This window comes from Equus asinus, chromosome 29 (genome assembly GCF_041296235.1).
Source record: "Equus asinus isolate D_3611 breed Donkey chromosome 29, EquAss-T2T_v2, whole genome shotgun sequence".
Lineage (NCBI taxonomy): Eukaryota > Metazoa > Chordata > Mammalia > Perissodactyla > Equidae > Equus > Equus asinus.
In genome coordinates this window covers 34,196,812-34,213,006 of record NC_091818.1, presented here as the reverse complement: position 1 = coordinate 34,213,006, position 16,195 = coordinate 34,196,812, and the positions used below count along the sequence as shown (strand labels likewise).

The following is a 16,195-nucleotide window of genomic DNA, read 5'->3' as shown; positions in this document are numbered from 1 at the left end:
AGTCGGTTACCAAAGCAGACAGGTTTTCCTTCATAATGTTTCCCATTCTCCCTTCCTTCAACTCTCAGTCCAGGACTATCACAATCTTGTGACGAGCTCCTCTGCCTCCAGTTTCTGGTATAGTCAGTGCCTGAGCACCTATCTTTGTTAGCTTAATTTTCCTAAACAATGCCTTATAAACAATGACTTAAGAATATAAGTCAGGGGGCTGGCCCAGTGGTGCAGCGGTTAAGCTTGCACGTTCTGCTTCAGCTGCCCGGGGTTCGCCAGTTCAGATCCCTGGTGTGGACATGGTACCACTTGGCAAGCCATGCTGTGGTAGGTGTCCCACGTATAAAGTAGAGGAAGATGGGCATGGATGTTAGCTCAGGGCCAGTCTTCCTCAGCAAAAAGAGGAGGATTGGTAGCAGATGTTAGCTCAGGGCTAATCTTCCTCAAAAAAAAAAAAAATAATGTAAGTCAGTATACACTTAATGCTCACATGTGCTGGGCACACCATGTATATTTTCAAGTTTTTCTTATTAATCCTCACAAGACCTTATGAAATAATTATGAATGTCCCTGTTTTGCAGATGAGTAAGTTGAGGCCCAGACAGGCTAAGTAACTTACCCAAGGTTGCACAGTTAGTAGGTGGCAGCTAAAAATCATGCAGTCTTAACTCCAGAGTCTAAACACTCAGCCACACCTTTCTTGTATACCTCTACCTTCCTCCCTCACCTGCTCAGACATCCTCTCTTTACCGCTTCCAGAAGAAAGTTCTCGACCTGGTGTTCATCGCCTTCCACAGTTCATTTTACCTACTTCTTTTAATATTCTACCTCTTCTCTATCTGTTACCTCCTCTCCAGCGAGATTGGTGCTCCCTGTTAGTCACTTTATGTTATTTATCTTTTATTCATATGTCACATCTCCCAAATTAGACTGTAAATTCCTAGAATATGCATCACATCTTCATCCAACACCTTGTATACCTGAGACAATAAGGATTATGGCTGAGTAATAAAAAGTAATAAAAGTGGATCAATGTGCAAAAAAGTATTGGCAATTCTCACTTGATCCTACCCAAAACCCTGTAGTCCACGTATTGCCATTATCAGCACTTTACAGATGAAGAAACTGAGCCCCAAGATGCTAAGTGACTTGTTAAGGAGAAAATACTCCATTCGATTCTTTCTGTAAACATTTAATGTGTGCCAGGTACCAGCAGCAAGAGAGAAGATGAAAGAAGAGAGAGGAAGGTGAAGAAAGTTTTCTTGTCTGCAGATACTAACATTATGGTGGGAAGAAGCAGAAGACAGAAATGATTAGAGTGTAATGTGGAAAGTTCTATATAACCAAGCAGTCTAGAGTTGTAAGAAGCACCGAGTAGGAATACTTAGCCCAGGGGGCCCAGAAGAGCTTCACAGAGAAGGTGACGCCTGGTCTCAGACTGGCTGGATGAGGAGTCGACTAGGTACTTGGAGGTGACCCCATGGTTCCAGGCTTTCCAAGCAGAGGGGTCTGCCTGTACAAAGGCTCTGAGGCAGGCCCGAGCCTGTGATATTTGAGGAAGAGGAAACAGGTCGGTATGGCTGGAAGAAAGACTGACTCAGTGAGGCAAGATAAGAGCTGAGGTTAGTGGAAAAGTAGGCAGGACTCAGGTCTGTAAGTAAAGATCTTGAATGGCAAGAGGTTTGGGATTTATAGGAATGGAGGAACTGTTGGTGAATTTTGATCAGGGAAAAGCCATGTCAAGATTTTGCTGTAATTGAGAGCAACAAGGGAAATGGGTTGAAGTGGGTGAGTAGGCCAGTTAGAAGTAAAAAGGAGAGAGATGATAAGGGCTTAAGGAGGGTCCCAAAAGTGAGGACGTCGAGGAGAGGATGGGTTCAGATGTGAGAAATCATCTCTAAGACTGGGTAAGTGGACACGGAGAATGGGGAACTCTGGCAGGGGTGCCCAGGGAGGTACTGAGCAATATGGACCAGTGGCATCCGGGGGAATGAGGCTTGAGGCTGACTAACCATTCCCTCTCTGCTGCCTGTGTCCCTTTCTTGTTTTGTGGTATGTTTTAAAAGGTCTCCTGGTGATTCTGATGCATTCTATAAATTTTAGAACTACTATAGAGGGAGACAATAATTACAAGGCCAACCCCAGAATGTGGTTCCACCCGCAAAGTTTCTGATTCCGTAGGTCTGGTGTGGGGCCCAAGCATTTGATTCTAACAAGTTCCCAGAAGGTGTTGATGCTGCAGGTCCGGGGACCAGATTTTGAGAACCCCTGCTCTATAGCATTGACATTCACCTCTTCCTTCTTAAAACCCTCCTTCTTTGGCATCCTGGGCCATGATTTTCCTGCAGGCCCACCCCTGACATTGGAAAACCCTGGGGCAAGAATACAAATGGAGGCCCACATACCTGTGCGTACAGTTTCAAAGTTTATAGATAAAACTAACAATCTCCGTGGAGTTTCACACTGAAACATAGCATCTTGAGAAGTAGGCCCAAGCCCTGCAAACCCTGCTTCTCTTCCCATCTGGACTCAGTTCTGTGCTGTACTTGGCAGCCTCTCACCAAGGATGGGGACATGCCAGCCTGCTAGCCATGCTCCCCCCCCCCCGCCAAAACCATTGCCAAACAGCTGCCCTTAGACAGAGGGATCCACTCCTGAAAGGACAGCCAGGGGAAGAGGCCAGGGAGGTTCTCGAAGCCTCAGGACCATTAAAAAAATCAAAGTCCCAAGAACTAGAACTCTGGCTACAAGAGGTTGCCCAGGATCTGGATGGGTGCATCCCCTTGGCTGCAGGAATCCTCACCCTGTGTGAGAGCACAGCTGGAAGAGGACCAGAGCAGGGCCACATGAAGGGCAGGCCCAGGTCAAGGGCACCTTAACCACCCCAGCTGTTTCTGCTCAGCTTCTGCCTTTGGCTCCTTTTCTGTACCTCAAGTGTTTGTGCTCCCCAGGTTTCTGGCCTTCTACATCAGAGGTTCTTGATTTGGAGGGGTGTTTTCAGGAAAATATGTGAGTCCCCTGAAAAGGTATACAAATCTTGAATATATGTGTGCACTCTTCTGGGGAAACAAAGCCCCCCCCCCACCACCACCATTTTCACTGTATTCTCAATGGGGTCTGTGATCACCTCTTGGCAAAAGGTTAAGAAACCACCGCAATAGAGTTCTTTGTTTCAGATGTCATTTTAGATATATATTGATGACTCTCAAACCCTTCTCCAGTACAGACCTCTCCTTTGAACCCCAGATCTGAAGATCAAACTTTTCTTAATCAGTATGTTTCACACATCTATAAAAAAAAATCTATCTAAACCCAAATCTAAAAAAAACAAATCTATCTTCTACCCTAACCCGTTCTGTTCTTCCTGTGTTCCCTGCTTCAGTACATTGCCTCAAAAAACCACCCTAAACTCTCCTCTCTCTCCCCCTTCCCTCCCTCTCTTCCTCCCTCCTGTCTTCTCTCCCTTCTAATTTTTTCTCGAAATTACCTCCACCTCTTTTCTCAACATCAACACTATACTAATTCCAATAATAATTGCCTGATCCCTCACTCGAGGAAAGTTTGAGGGCTTAGATCGGTAGCGTTTCCTATTTCTTGCCTGGATTTGGATGCAAAGTGGACCTGGAAAGTGTCAAGAGGGAAGAAAAGAACTTCAGAATAAGAATCAGAATTGGTCCAGGAATGTCGGCATGATGGCTAAGAATAAATCTACGATGAACCTTTACAATTAGCTGTAGCGACGCATTTAAACCCCTTTCTTCAATTTGATTACTGTAGTTCCTCCATCACTGTGAAGTTTTTAACACCAGCCACTCTTAAACGTGGTATTGCTCTTATTCCTGGGTCAATATAATAGGTTCACATAATAGGGCTAAGCTCATAAACGGAGCATTAATTTACTCCATTAGGACATAGGAAAAAGTCAATGTAGGTGGCATGAGGACTGTTTATTTTCCAGTCATCCTAAAACGGATTTTAGTTTTCCTGAAAATGAAGGTAAACACACTGGAAAGAGATATCATCTTACATGAAATGCATTATCAGTGAGGGAATGCAATGACTCAACAGTCTGAGAGAGAGGAAAAAAAAAAGACTAAAAATGGTCATTTGATCCATCAAAAACTCTTCTGCCCTGAATTCTTTGAAATTTTGTAGAAGCTACATATTATTCTGTATTTAGAAACTGCGTTCTTGGAATTTTGCACAAACACTGTTTTTAGACTAAATACATAAAGAAGTCTGCATTTTACTAAAACATATTCTGTGAAAAATATGATCTCCTGATAAGTTATTCTCAGCTCTGACGCCACTTACAGGTCTCAACGTCTACGGACCACGAATTCCTGGCAAACAGTGGTTTCTACCGTGTCAAAGACCGTCGTCCAGCCTCTCCTTTTACAGATGGCGAAGCCGAATCCCAACGGGATACGTTACTTCCCCAAGGTCAGGCAGAGTTAATAGTGGACCAGATTTTTGTATGTTTTTGAGTCCAATCATCTCAACTGAACACGAGGTTGTGAAATAACTAAGTGCAAACATCAACCAGCTTCTTCGGGCTTGTACACGATCAGGGCACCAGAGGACACCTGTGAGCACAGCAGCACGTTTGGAACCGGCTCCGCACTTTAAGCTTAAATGCGCGGGCTCCTCGCGTCTAGCGTTACCCTCCCCCGCAGAGAACGAGAAACTGAGGCTCGCAAGGATGGGATGACACACTCAGTCTCGGAAAGCGTCACGAATTGAGTTCGGACCACCTCTGCAAACACCGCACAAGAAGACTTACACTTCCCGGTACTGGCCAGGCGCGCCAGAACACCCTTACCTAAAAGCGCCCAAGGCTGCAGGGACCGGAAGTTCCCTTGCCCCCAACAAAGAGGGCGCCGGTCACGTGAGCCAATCAGCTTGCTCTACGTAAGGAGCACGCTTCACCCTCTCTCCCCGGTCTTCCGCTCCGAGAGCTCTGACGTAGCCAATCAGCGCGACGTGCGTCTGACGTCAGAGGCGGGGGTGGGGCTAATTGGAATTTTGGCGGGTCTGGCTGAAGAAGGGAGGTGGTGCGGAGCCGGTAAGAAGCGGGGTCTAGGTGTGGGGTGGCCGTCGGGCGGTGGGAGTGAGGGGCCGCCACGCGCGTCTGCCGGGCAGTTGAGAGACCTCTGAGGGCGGAAGGCGCGGAGCCGGGGCCCGCAGGTGGGCGAGCCTGGAAATCGGCTGCGGCCGAGGGGGCGCTGGGTGCAGATGACCGGGCCGTGCGGGGCTGAGGTCTGCGGGGCACTTGCGAAATGCGTCGGGCCGTCTTCTCTGTGTAAGGAATCAGGTTTTTCTCTTTCAGCGCAACCTTTTAAAACGCTTGCTGAATGCCTGCGGTTTGGACTTTTACCCATTCCTTCATATATTTTTTAAAATTCATAATTTGCTAATCGTTATTGAATGCGTGCCTTGTGCAGAGTTCCAAACCACACGTTACTTCTGCCCACATGAAGCTTACAATCTAAAGAAGGTAACAGATAACAGACAAGTACACGATAGTGGAAGGTGCAGTTTAGCCATGAAAAGGGTGAAGGGAGCGGGTATCAAGGGGGCCCAGCCAGATACGGTGGTCTGGAAGGCTCAGAAAAAATGATAGTTAAGCGGAGACTGAAGGATGAGAAGGAGCTAGGGGAGAGCCTTCCAGACAAAGAGCCTGAGGCCTGAGAGCACTCGGTGTGTTCAAGAAGTTGAAAGCAGGTTAGTCTGGCTGGAGCATCCTTTGAGGGCTGGGTAGAGTTGGGTGGAGTGGAGATAGAAAAGATGAGGAAGTAGAAGCAGCAGAAAGAGAGAGAGAGAGAATAAGAATGAATCCATTGCCTCGCAGGCTTTATAAATTTTGTTCTAAGAGCGGTCTAAGGGATTCATTAAGGGAAAATGATTCATTAAGAGATTCTAAGGGAAAATCATTAAAGAATTTTTATCAAGGGAATGCCACGATCTGATTTATGTACCTAAAGGATGGAGAATAGATTACAAAAGGACAAAGAAACAATACAGGAAGCGAATGCAGTAGTCGGGGCAAAAGAGTGATGTGGCTTGGACTAGACTAGGCTTTTGGCGGTGAAGTTAGGGAGAAGTGGAAGTTTTGAAGAATACTTTGGAGGTAGAACCCGGAGTGCTTGTTGGATGGTCCTTGATGTGAGGATGAGGAAGAGTGCGTGGGTTTGGGAGGGAAAGTGCGGTTGGTTATAGAAATGAACAAGACAGTTTGCTCCTAACCCTAAAGAAGCTTACAATCCAGTAGAAGTTTACAATCCAATTTCCCAGTAGATAACACAGTGTGGGGCACATGTTGGGTCCATGGAAATGTTTGCTGAATAAGTAAAAAGAAAGCACCGTAATTAATAACTCGACATTAGACTCACCAAGGTCATAGATATTAAAGAGCACATATAAGTTAAATAATAGCCTAGAAAAACTTTCACCTTCTTGCAGTTTTTAAAATTCTCTTTCTTTTTTGTTTATGTAGCATTGGTTTATAACATGTAAATTTCAGGTGTACATCATTATATTTTGATTTCTGTGAAGACTATATCATATTCACCACCCAAAGTCTAGGTGCCATCTGTCTCTATACGTGTGCCCTTTTACCCTCACCCCTCATTTTTAAATGAAAACAGGAAAGTGCAAGGAATGATATGAATTTATCCTATTTAGCTATGCCAACTATGCCTCTGAGCTTTGTTAACTAGTACTGAATTGAAATCCTGGTGCAGCTAAGGCTGCAACTGAGTAGAACCACACACTAGTCTGCTAGGGATAATGTAGACATCAAATGTGTTATAATAAGTAAGATGGGATATTAGCCCAAATATTTAGACCAGCCTCGATAATACCTGTTCACGATTTGTCTCATCCATGTAATCTAGTATCATACAAATTACTGTGCACTTCAACCAAGTTTCTGTAACCGTAGTTTGAAGACAAGAAAGAGGGGACTGCTTCTGTACGAGGAGGGAGATGGCGTTGGCAGTAGGGGTGAGAATGGTCAGATTCTGCATGAATTCTGAGGTTAGAGCTCCTAGGATTTGTAGGATTCAGGATTTGTTGGATATGCGGTATGAGAGAGAGAGAAGAGTCAATGGTGACTTTTCTAATGTTGATTTCACACAGCCAACATTTTACATTACTGCCGTCTCCTGGGCACCTACCTGGTCCTCCTTCGAAGTTCTCCATCATCACTGTTCTCTCAACAGCATGGATGGTAAGTCCTGTCTGTTTTCTCAGTCGTTCTTTGTTTCAATGGAAAACCACCCTTATGTCCATGGACTTGTTATTTATTCTATTTGCAAAATAGTGAAAATAGCTACCCCACCCTCAAGTATTATCTGAATGGCTCAAACGAGATCTTGCTTCAGTCACTGAATGTTATTTGTTTTAATCAGGTGGGATGTCTCCTCCTGGCAGCAGTCATTATCTCTCATAATACTGATAGTTGGCATATGCTTAAAATGTGCCAAATGCTGCTCTAAGGTCCTTATGCATAGTAACTGATCGAATCCTCACAGCAACCGTATTTTATAGACAGGAAGACAGATGTTTAGTAACTTGTCACAGGTGAAGCTGTCAGAGCAGGGGTTTGAACCCAGGCGGTGTGACTTCAGAGTTCACATTTGCTACTGAAATCTGTTGAAGTGGTTTTAGTCTAGCTCTGACTTAAATTCATACAATCCTTTCTAATTATGTTCATTTTGCAGGGAAGTGTGCAAAATGTTTACCAGTAAAGAGGTATTGCTTTAATTAGCAGAGCTTAGCCTGAGGGCAGCACAGAAATGATTGTGCCGGCTGTGAAGAGGCCCTAACAAATAAAATGTGTTGTTTTCCTGGTTGTGTAATTGAACTCATTGTCTGAACCTGGATTATTTTTTCAAAATCCAAGTTTATTGCACTTTGTACTTTTAAAAAAAAAATCAGAACCAGATGTTGTTAATTTATCACACTGGTATTATGTGAAATTGATTACAGCTTTGATATAATGATAATTTCCTGTTTCCTAAAATCACCAAATTACCTACAGGGCAATTGATGTAATGTGAAGTATAACTATTTGCTATGAGATGGTCGTGAAAATAAGTAGAGATTGGGTATGTGTTCTCTAAGAAATCATTGTATCTAACAAAATCTCACGTGGTTGGCATGGCTTCACGGTTTGCTCCAGTACAGATGAAATCAAAATGTTTACTGGTGATAGGGATACTGTTGAACAACATTCCTGCTTACATTCTGGTGGAGAGAACAAGATAATAACAAAAAAATAAGTAGGAAAATATCAGGTAGGTAGTAAGTTGGGAGACACTGGAGTGAGTTTGTATGCTGAGTGGAATGCTCCAGAAGGCGGGGAAGAATGGGTGGTGTTGGGGAGAGAGGGCTGGTGATTGTAGGTGGAAGTTCCTGAGGAGCTGAGAGGGATGGGATCCAGAGTATAAAATGGAGGATTGGCCATAAATAGGACTAGACCCTTCATCCGTCATAGGAGGAAAAGTAGAGAACATATGTTCAGATGTGGTAGTGAAAACTGAGGAAGTGTGATTGCTTGTGTTTTTTTCCCGTAAATCATGAGACAAGATCATCAGCTGAGAGTGAAGAGGGAAGAGAGGGCATCAGAGGTTTGAGGAGGTACAGTGTGAAGTAGAGAAGAGGAAAGCAAGTGTGTTTGGAGGGTGGGGATTTTTAAGCAATATTGAATGCCTGTTTCTTACTGTTGGGTATACATTTAAAGTTAAACCAGTCTGGATGGTGGCTTTTCCTCAGTAAAGGTCACCAGTTGGGGTGCAGGCATGGAGGTGGTGGCCTGTTAGATTTCATCAGGATTAAGATTTTGTCAAGGAACGTGAGGGCATGAGAGAGAAGCAGGGGACTTGAGTTGTTAGAAGGTAGTGATTGTAATGATGGAACATGGAGCCAAAGTGAGGATGTGAGGAATGGAGGATGAAGGGTGATAAAAACATTGCAGGCGGGCGGATGGAGTGGAAGTCATTGACGAGGAAGAAATGCTGGGTGGGAGTACCCGCGTGAGTGAGCTGGAAGGATAGGAGATGGGGAAGATCTCAGAGGTAAGTTGTGCTTTTGCTGTGGTGACAGGGCATGACCTTGGGAGTAAGTGGCTAAGATGGGGGGAGGACAAGATCGTTGAAAGTGAGGAGGTCAAGAGACCGAGAGACCAAGATGTTGGCTGGATCATCCTTCTGGGTATTGAAGTGACTGAGGACAGTGATAGCAGTGCGGGGGGGGGGGGGGGTAGGGGGGCAGGACTGGGAGGCTTCCAAAGGGAAACAGCAGATGACAGCAACCAGGAGGGCTTCTTGATGAAAGAAATTTGATGTCGTGATCTGTGTCTTGAAGAAAGGTAAATGGTTCCAAAGTGATAGGGAGCAGAGAAGATGTCAGGGCCCTGGAGTTGATCACCAAATGTTTATTGTGTGCCGGACACTGTTCTAGCCTTTTCAGTGTGAGGTGTGGACGATTAAACAACGTCCACTTAAGGGGATTGCAGGTGCAGCCAGACTTCTCTTGTAGGAGCTGCTGAGGATATAGGGAAGCTTGCTGGGAGTAGATTCTGGGTTCCAGAGAGCAGATCCCAGGGTTTGGGAGCAAGGAGGTGGGAAGATGGGGTCAGCATACCATGGAGAAGACAGAGGATTTTTGGTGGTGACTGGGCTAACCTGGGATGGGAGGCATCACAAGATTAGCCCTGGTGTTCTCATGAAAAAAGATGGGTTCAAGGCGAGGAGTATGGAGCCACTAAGCAACATTTTTCACCTGGGGCTCCCAGTGGTGTGGGCCAAGACCTCTTCTTGGAGTGTGCTCTCTACAGCAGCTGGGAATGAAAGATGGAGGAGGGATGTGTCAGCCTCACCAGAGCACAGGGAGCCAGATTGCCTCTTCTTTCTTGCTGCATCCTGCACTGTTGGGGTCTTTGTGGACTAAGCAAGTCAAACTAATTGTTATGCAAGCTCTGACTTTAAGCTTTAGACCCTTTGTCAGATTCTGGGCCTTGAGTTTGGCTCTTGGCTCTTTTCCTTCTGGTCAGGGAGTGTAGAGTGCTGCGAAGGATATTGATTTGCTGGTCCGGAGATCTCCATCCTAAGCCAGGCTCCTGTGCTGACCTGTTTTACCAGGTGGCCCTGAACAGCCCTTACCCTCTCTGGACTTCAGCCCCTGTCCATCAAATGGGGGAAGGGGAGCAGGGCATTCAAATAATATTTTTGCTTTAAATGCCTCTGATTTTATAAAGGAATAGTGCCTAAATAGAGAAAAAAAAATAAGCACAGAAAGTAAACCAAGAAAGAAGAAATCTAACTGGCCACTTGACATAAGCAGTTCTTCACCTCACTAGTAATCCTGGACATCAAATCAGAACAATGAGCTGCCTTTTTCATTCATCCATCAGATTCGCAAAAAACCTTAAGTGACATCTCAGATATTGGTAAGGTGGTTGGGAGAAACGATACTTGCATACAATGCTAGTGAGAGTGCAACCATTTGGAGAATAATTTGGCAGTATCTAGTAAAATTGGAAAATGCACATACCCTACAATCCCTCAGTTCCCCTTCTGATACGTATTCCCAAGAAGCTCTCCCTCATGTGCAAGAAGATGTAGACACGATTGCAGCACAGCTCATATGTCCTTTATTGGAAAATAGATTAGTAAAATGTGATACAGTCTTTCTATGGAATACTATACAGCAATTGAAAGATGGAAGCTAGAACTATATGTTTTGATTTAGATCAATCATACGTGCCATGTTGAATGAAAACAGGATGCAGAGTAATACATACAGTGTGAAATACAGTGTGTTGATTATGAATACCTATATATTTATGTAAAAAATATGAAAAATGGAGTGGAGTGATGTCAGAATTATGATAGTGGTTGCAGGGGGCTCTGGAGGCAGTAGTAAGGAATTGGAATAAGATTTGGCATAATAAACTTTTTAAAAAACGATTTAACATAAAGGCAAAAAGCAAACAGGACAAAAGGTTAGTGATGAGTAATTCTGGGTGATGAGAGATGAATACTTTTTAATATAATTTTTTGTACATCTCTATATTTTTAAAAAATTTTCTCAAACACTTAAGAAGTAGGGGAATATATATGTTTAGGGCCTAAATGTATGTTTAGTGTGTTTTTCTGTTATTCCTTTCTGGATTGAGTTTCTTGGAGGTTGGTGTGCCGGAAGTTGTCTCATTAGCTGAAGTAGCACAAGTAAAGATCTAGCCCAGTGCCTGGGCCGCTGTAGGCCCTGAGCAAATATTGATGCCCTCTTCCTTAGCCCAGTGCCTTCCCAGTGCATTTGGGAAGAGGGAAAGTGGAGACAAGAACCATTATACCAAGCAAACTGGTGAATCTGCAGTCATTTTAATTGCCTTATTAATGGTGGCTCTTTTAATTAACTATGTTTGTCAACATCAGTTTCACTCAGGTCGGCTTACTTTCTATCCCTTTTCTTCTTTTTCCTCTAGGGGAGGAAGATGATTTGTCTCTGCTGACCGCACTGCTGGAGGAGAATGAGTCGGCCTTGGATTGTAATTCAGAAGAGAATCAACCCTTGACCCAGGAAGATGGCTCACCTGACGCATTTGATGAGCTCTTTGATGCTGATGGTGACGGTGAATCTTACACAGAGGAGGCTGTTGATGGAGAAGTGGAGACGACTGAAGACCAGAAGGAAAATCTGGCCACTCTGTTTGGAGATATGGGGGACTTAACAGATGAAGAAGACGTTCCTGCATTGCAATCAACTAAAAACAGACTCCTCCCCGCTCCTGCTCTCAGTCAAGGGAAAACCAATCAAGAGTTGCAAGGTGCCCTAACTACTTGTTTTCTCTAGTTTCTTTTCAGTAGACTAGATGAAGACTACAGTCTAACAGTTCTCATCAAAATAGCTGTTGATTCAAAGGTGGAGATAAAATAACTGCAAAAAAAGTTATATGAGTTAGTAGATCAAACATTTAAGACCAGCATTTCAGCGTCAAAGGCCCCCTTATATCAGTGCCAGCCACTATAATTGTTCCTTCACAGAATGGCTCTAACACTTTTCGTGCTTATTACATAAAAATACTACTTGGGGAGGATTTGTATGCATATGGAGCCAAGGACAAGACTACAGAGCTACTACACATTCTATTTGAGCAGGAGATCATTCTTGAACAGAAGCTTGAAGGAGTGCTGCTGTCTTATTCCTGGCATCTTCTCTTATATATTTTTAAATTATAATCAAATTCAGTGGTTGGCTGTTTTTTCTGATACAGGAACCAGCATTTATTGTATTAATTATATATTCTATTTATCAAATAAATAGAATCATTTCTTGACTCCTAAAAACTTGTTAGCTGGGGGTATGTATCTTTGATATCTGTCAGTAGTATAGATTCATAACTAGCTTAGATATTAGAGGTTTGATTACTGGAAATGTAAAGTTTATTTCTCTAAGAGAACCTCTTTGAAATGCAAAAGTTCATCATGAGTTCTCAGTATGGGATTATATTGTGAGTCTGCAGGTTTTAGGGGCGATGGGTGGACACCAAAAATAGTTCCAACACTTTCATTGTGTATAATATTTCCTCTGGTCTGGTTCCGAAATTGGTATATTTTTCTTTTGTAGATGAATTAAGGAAGTTGCAAGAGCAGATGAAGTCCTTAGAAGAACAGCTGAAAATGGCGACAATTAAACAACCTGCAAGTCCACCTGTTCTGCATAAATCGCCTGGTAATAAGACTGTAATTCTAGGAACAGTATGCATTTCTGTTATTAAGAAATTGTGACATTGCTCTGCATCCAAGTCCTGCTAAAACAGCTTTTGAGCCCCTTTCTAAATTTCCTTTGCTAATTTCTTTTACTTTTAATCAAGTAGAAAAGTCTCCACGTCCCCCTCTTAAGGAGAAGAAGGTTCAGAGAATTCAGGAGTCCACGTGCTTTTCTGAAGAGCTTGATGTCCCTGCTCCACCAAAAACCAAGCGGGTGGCTCGGACACCGAAGGTTTCACCTGCAGGTGTGGTACTCGAGGGCTCTCTGGTTTCTCACTTGCTTTGGCTCTGTTTAAAATAGATTTTGGCACTGATGTGTTTGTGTGTGTGTGTGTGTGTGTGTGTGTTTTGTTCTGTCTTACCTGCTCATTGAGAAAAGTAAGTTTCTTGGGAATGGGACCTATATGCTGTATTTTTGTACCTTTTCTCTACATTTTAAAGTGCTTAGAAAATCCTTAGGGAGAAGATGTATTTGGTAAATACTTCAAGGATTGAATTTTTTTTTTAAAGATTTTTTTATTTTTTTCCTTTTTCTCCCCAAAGCCCCCCAGTACATAGTTGTATATTCTTCGTTATGGGTTCTTCTAGTTGTGGTATGTGGGACGCTGCCTCAGCGTGGTTTGATGAGCAGTGCCATGTCCGCGCCCAGGATTCGAACCAACGAAACACTGGGCCGCCTGCAGCGCAGCGCGCGAACTTAACCACTCAGCCACGGGGCCAGCCCCGATTGAATTTTTTTTTTAAGTCTATAGTCCTGGAGTTGACTTGAACTGTGGTCAGTGTAACCACTCAGTTGAGTTCTCATGCTAGCAATCTAGAGATTCAGTCTTCAAGTTTGTGAGATGAAGGCACAGATTCTCTTATAAAGTGACCAAGTTTTATTTGAAGCCAGGTTGTATTAAACCAGGGGGTCCATTTTTTATAAAAGGTTTCTTTACCAGAAGTACAGAATGGTGCTCAAATAAAATTCTTCGAGCACACACATATATATACAGAAAATAAAATGAAGAAGATTTATAAGCCCTTTGTCTTGATTTTGTTATACTGCCTCAGTTTGCCCAAGGTGATTATTATTTGGAGGATCAAAGACAAAATGATCTGGAGATAACATAGCTTAGAGTAAGCAGCATTTTATTGACCACTCGTGTTCAAAAAGGCCCTCTTGAATAGCACTGGCATATGACACAATGGTAGAGAATAGTTGCTGCCTCTGAGTGTTCATATTTACTTAACAACAAATTATATATTCAGTGTATCCACTTATGAATAGTACCCAGACCCTTAGGGCCTTTGGTGTTACTAAGGTATTTCATTAGGCAGTGTCCAGAGTTTAGTTTTGAGGGAGTGGGACACAGGCACGGCTCCTCGAGATTCTAAAGTTCTAGAGTTGTTTTGGCCTCTAGATCTACAGTCCCTTTGAGGGTAAACAACACAATCTTATTAAGAGAAAGTGATATTTTATTAAGGAAAATATCCAAGCTTTCTCACCTTCAGGAGCATTATCAAGCTCTTCTAAAACAGGAAAAGTAACCTCATCGGGGATATTTAGTGCAAGCAATAGTGAGTAGAATCCCCTAATTCCCCCTCGCCCACTCCACAAATAAAATGAAATGCAATGAAATGAGATGAAACAAGAGACAAACAAGAAAGGAAAGAGGAGCTAACTTCGGATTTTCTTCAGGTGGAGTTTGATCTGCACACAAATCTCTACTAATTATTGCTTCCTGAAGGGGCTCTTACTCCTTTACGGGATCTGCCGCGCTGCTTCATGTCTGGTGAAACTCAATAATGTCATTACATGGAGGACCAGTGCTTTAGAGCTGCACTGTCTAATCCGGCGGCTACGAGCCACGTGTGGCTATTTAAATTCAAATTTGGTTAAATTAAATTAGACGTTCATTTCCTCAGAAATACAAGTGAATTTGCGTGATCAATGGTCACGTGTGGCTGATGGCGACCGTATTGGACAGTGTTGGTATAAAACATTTCCATCGTTGTGGAAAGTTCTTTTGGACTATACCACGGAGATTTTGAGGGTAGTACAGAAATGGTCTACGCACTTCCTTTGCTCTCTCTAGATTTGGTTCTTGCCTGTGTTGATTAAAAAAGAAACAGTTCTGTAAAAACAATTTTATAGTTAGTGTGGTTTTCTTTTGATTTAATTTTTGTGTTAATTTTCTAGATCCCAAAAGCTCATCTTCAAAGATGACAAGTGCACCCTCCCAGCCACTCCGAATGACTCCTGGGAACAAGCCTAATGGGATGACTAGAGATCAGAGCACAGGGACCCCCAGGCATTCTGGGGAGCCGGCTCAGCCAGTCTCCGTGGAAGCCTTCTCTGGCCTGAGGCTCAGGTCAGTAACCGGAACAACCCTCTCACTCTGCTCATAGGCCCCACGGATGCCTCCTCTTCCTGAGGACTGAGCCTTTTAGAAATAGTGTTTGTGCAGCAGATGCACACAACACCAACAGCTCTTGAACTCGACAAAAGTTGGTGATAAGACTAGCTATATAGCACTGGATTTGACTCATACACTTGCATATGAAATGTTTAAGGATGACTTTCTTTATATAATGAATAAAAGATAACGTGTATGTAAAAAGGAAATGGACAAATAATAGTATTCTTAATCAGAAACTGACAGAAACAGTGATAGAGACTTTTTAAATACATAGAGCTATTACAGTTTAACTGACATACTAGTATCTTGTATTGGATGTTAAGAAAAATAGCTGTACTCTTTTTTTTTCCTAATAACTTTTAAGGCAAATTTATATTCCTCGTTTATATGTGGAGAAGTTAAGATCTTCAGTTAAAATAGAAATAAATCCCAGGATCAGTTTAACTAAAAGCCTGGACCTTGGAGTCTTCTGTGCTGTGTACCACCACTCCATTGCACCTCCATTATTACATTATTCTTTCTCTCGAAGCCCAGGGGAGAGCAATAATCCTTGCTCTGAGACCTGATTGCTTTTAGGACAGTCCATCTGAGTAGCCATGTGCAGCCGCTCTAGAACACTTAAACCTTGTCATCTGATTAAGCAAGGGGTGACCAAGTAGCTGCCAACATGCAGTAGAAGTGTATGGTAAGACTCAGTACTCGCCAAAATGGAAAAAAGTACTCAATATCTTAATTTCACGTGAGATGGTCTGAGGGATGGAATACAGCAACAGCTCTGGTTCTCACTGAGGAGGCTGCAGGTTCCTTTTCAAGGTGAACGTGCCCCTCCTGAGATGATACTGCCCCAGCCAGTTCCTGGCTGAAACTCCCCGTGGATGATGAGGGATGTTGCTGATGTGCGTTTACTGCACATGTGAATTGAATGGAGGTAGACGGAGTTGAGACTACTCAGCCAAAGCTTCTGGGGGGCCTGCAAATTGAGGGGATTACAGAATTGTTTGTCTCTTTATAATTGTTATACCTGGA

General features: G+C 43.3%; 1 protein-coding gene across 3 annotated transcripts in view; it reads left to right on the top strand.

Annotated features, from left to right (window-relative positions):
• Positions 1 to 4,985: 4,985 nt before the first annotated feature.
• MCM10 (minichromosome maintenance 10 replication initiation factor) overlaps positions 4,986 to 16,195 on the top strand; it is a 36,897-nt gene continuing 25,687 nt past the window's right edge. For 2 of the 3 annotated variants that reach the window (XM_070500885.1, XM_014850194.3), the window contains exons 1-6: positions 4,986 to 5,056; positions 7,132 to 7,222; positions 11,483 to 11,824; positions 12,625 to 12,729; positions 12,872 to 13,012; positions 14,950 to 15,121. In XM_070500885.1, coding sequence (XP_070356986.1) covers positions 7,216 to 7,222; positions 11,483 to 11,824; positions 12,625 to 12,729; positions 12,872 to 13,012; positions 14,950 to 15,121 — 767 coding nt within the window. In that variant the 5' untranslated portion in view covers positions 4,986 to 5,056; positions 7,132 to 7,215. The remainder of the gene's footprint in view (positions 5,057 to 7,131; positions 7,223 to 11,482; positions 11,825 to 12,624; positions 12,730 to 12,871; positions 13,013 to 14,949; positions 15,122 to 16,195) is intronic. The other variant, XM_014850196.3, reaches the window with a different exon arrangement.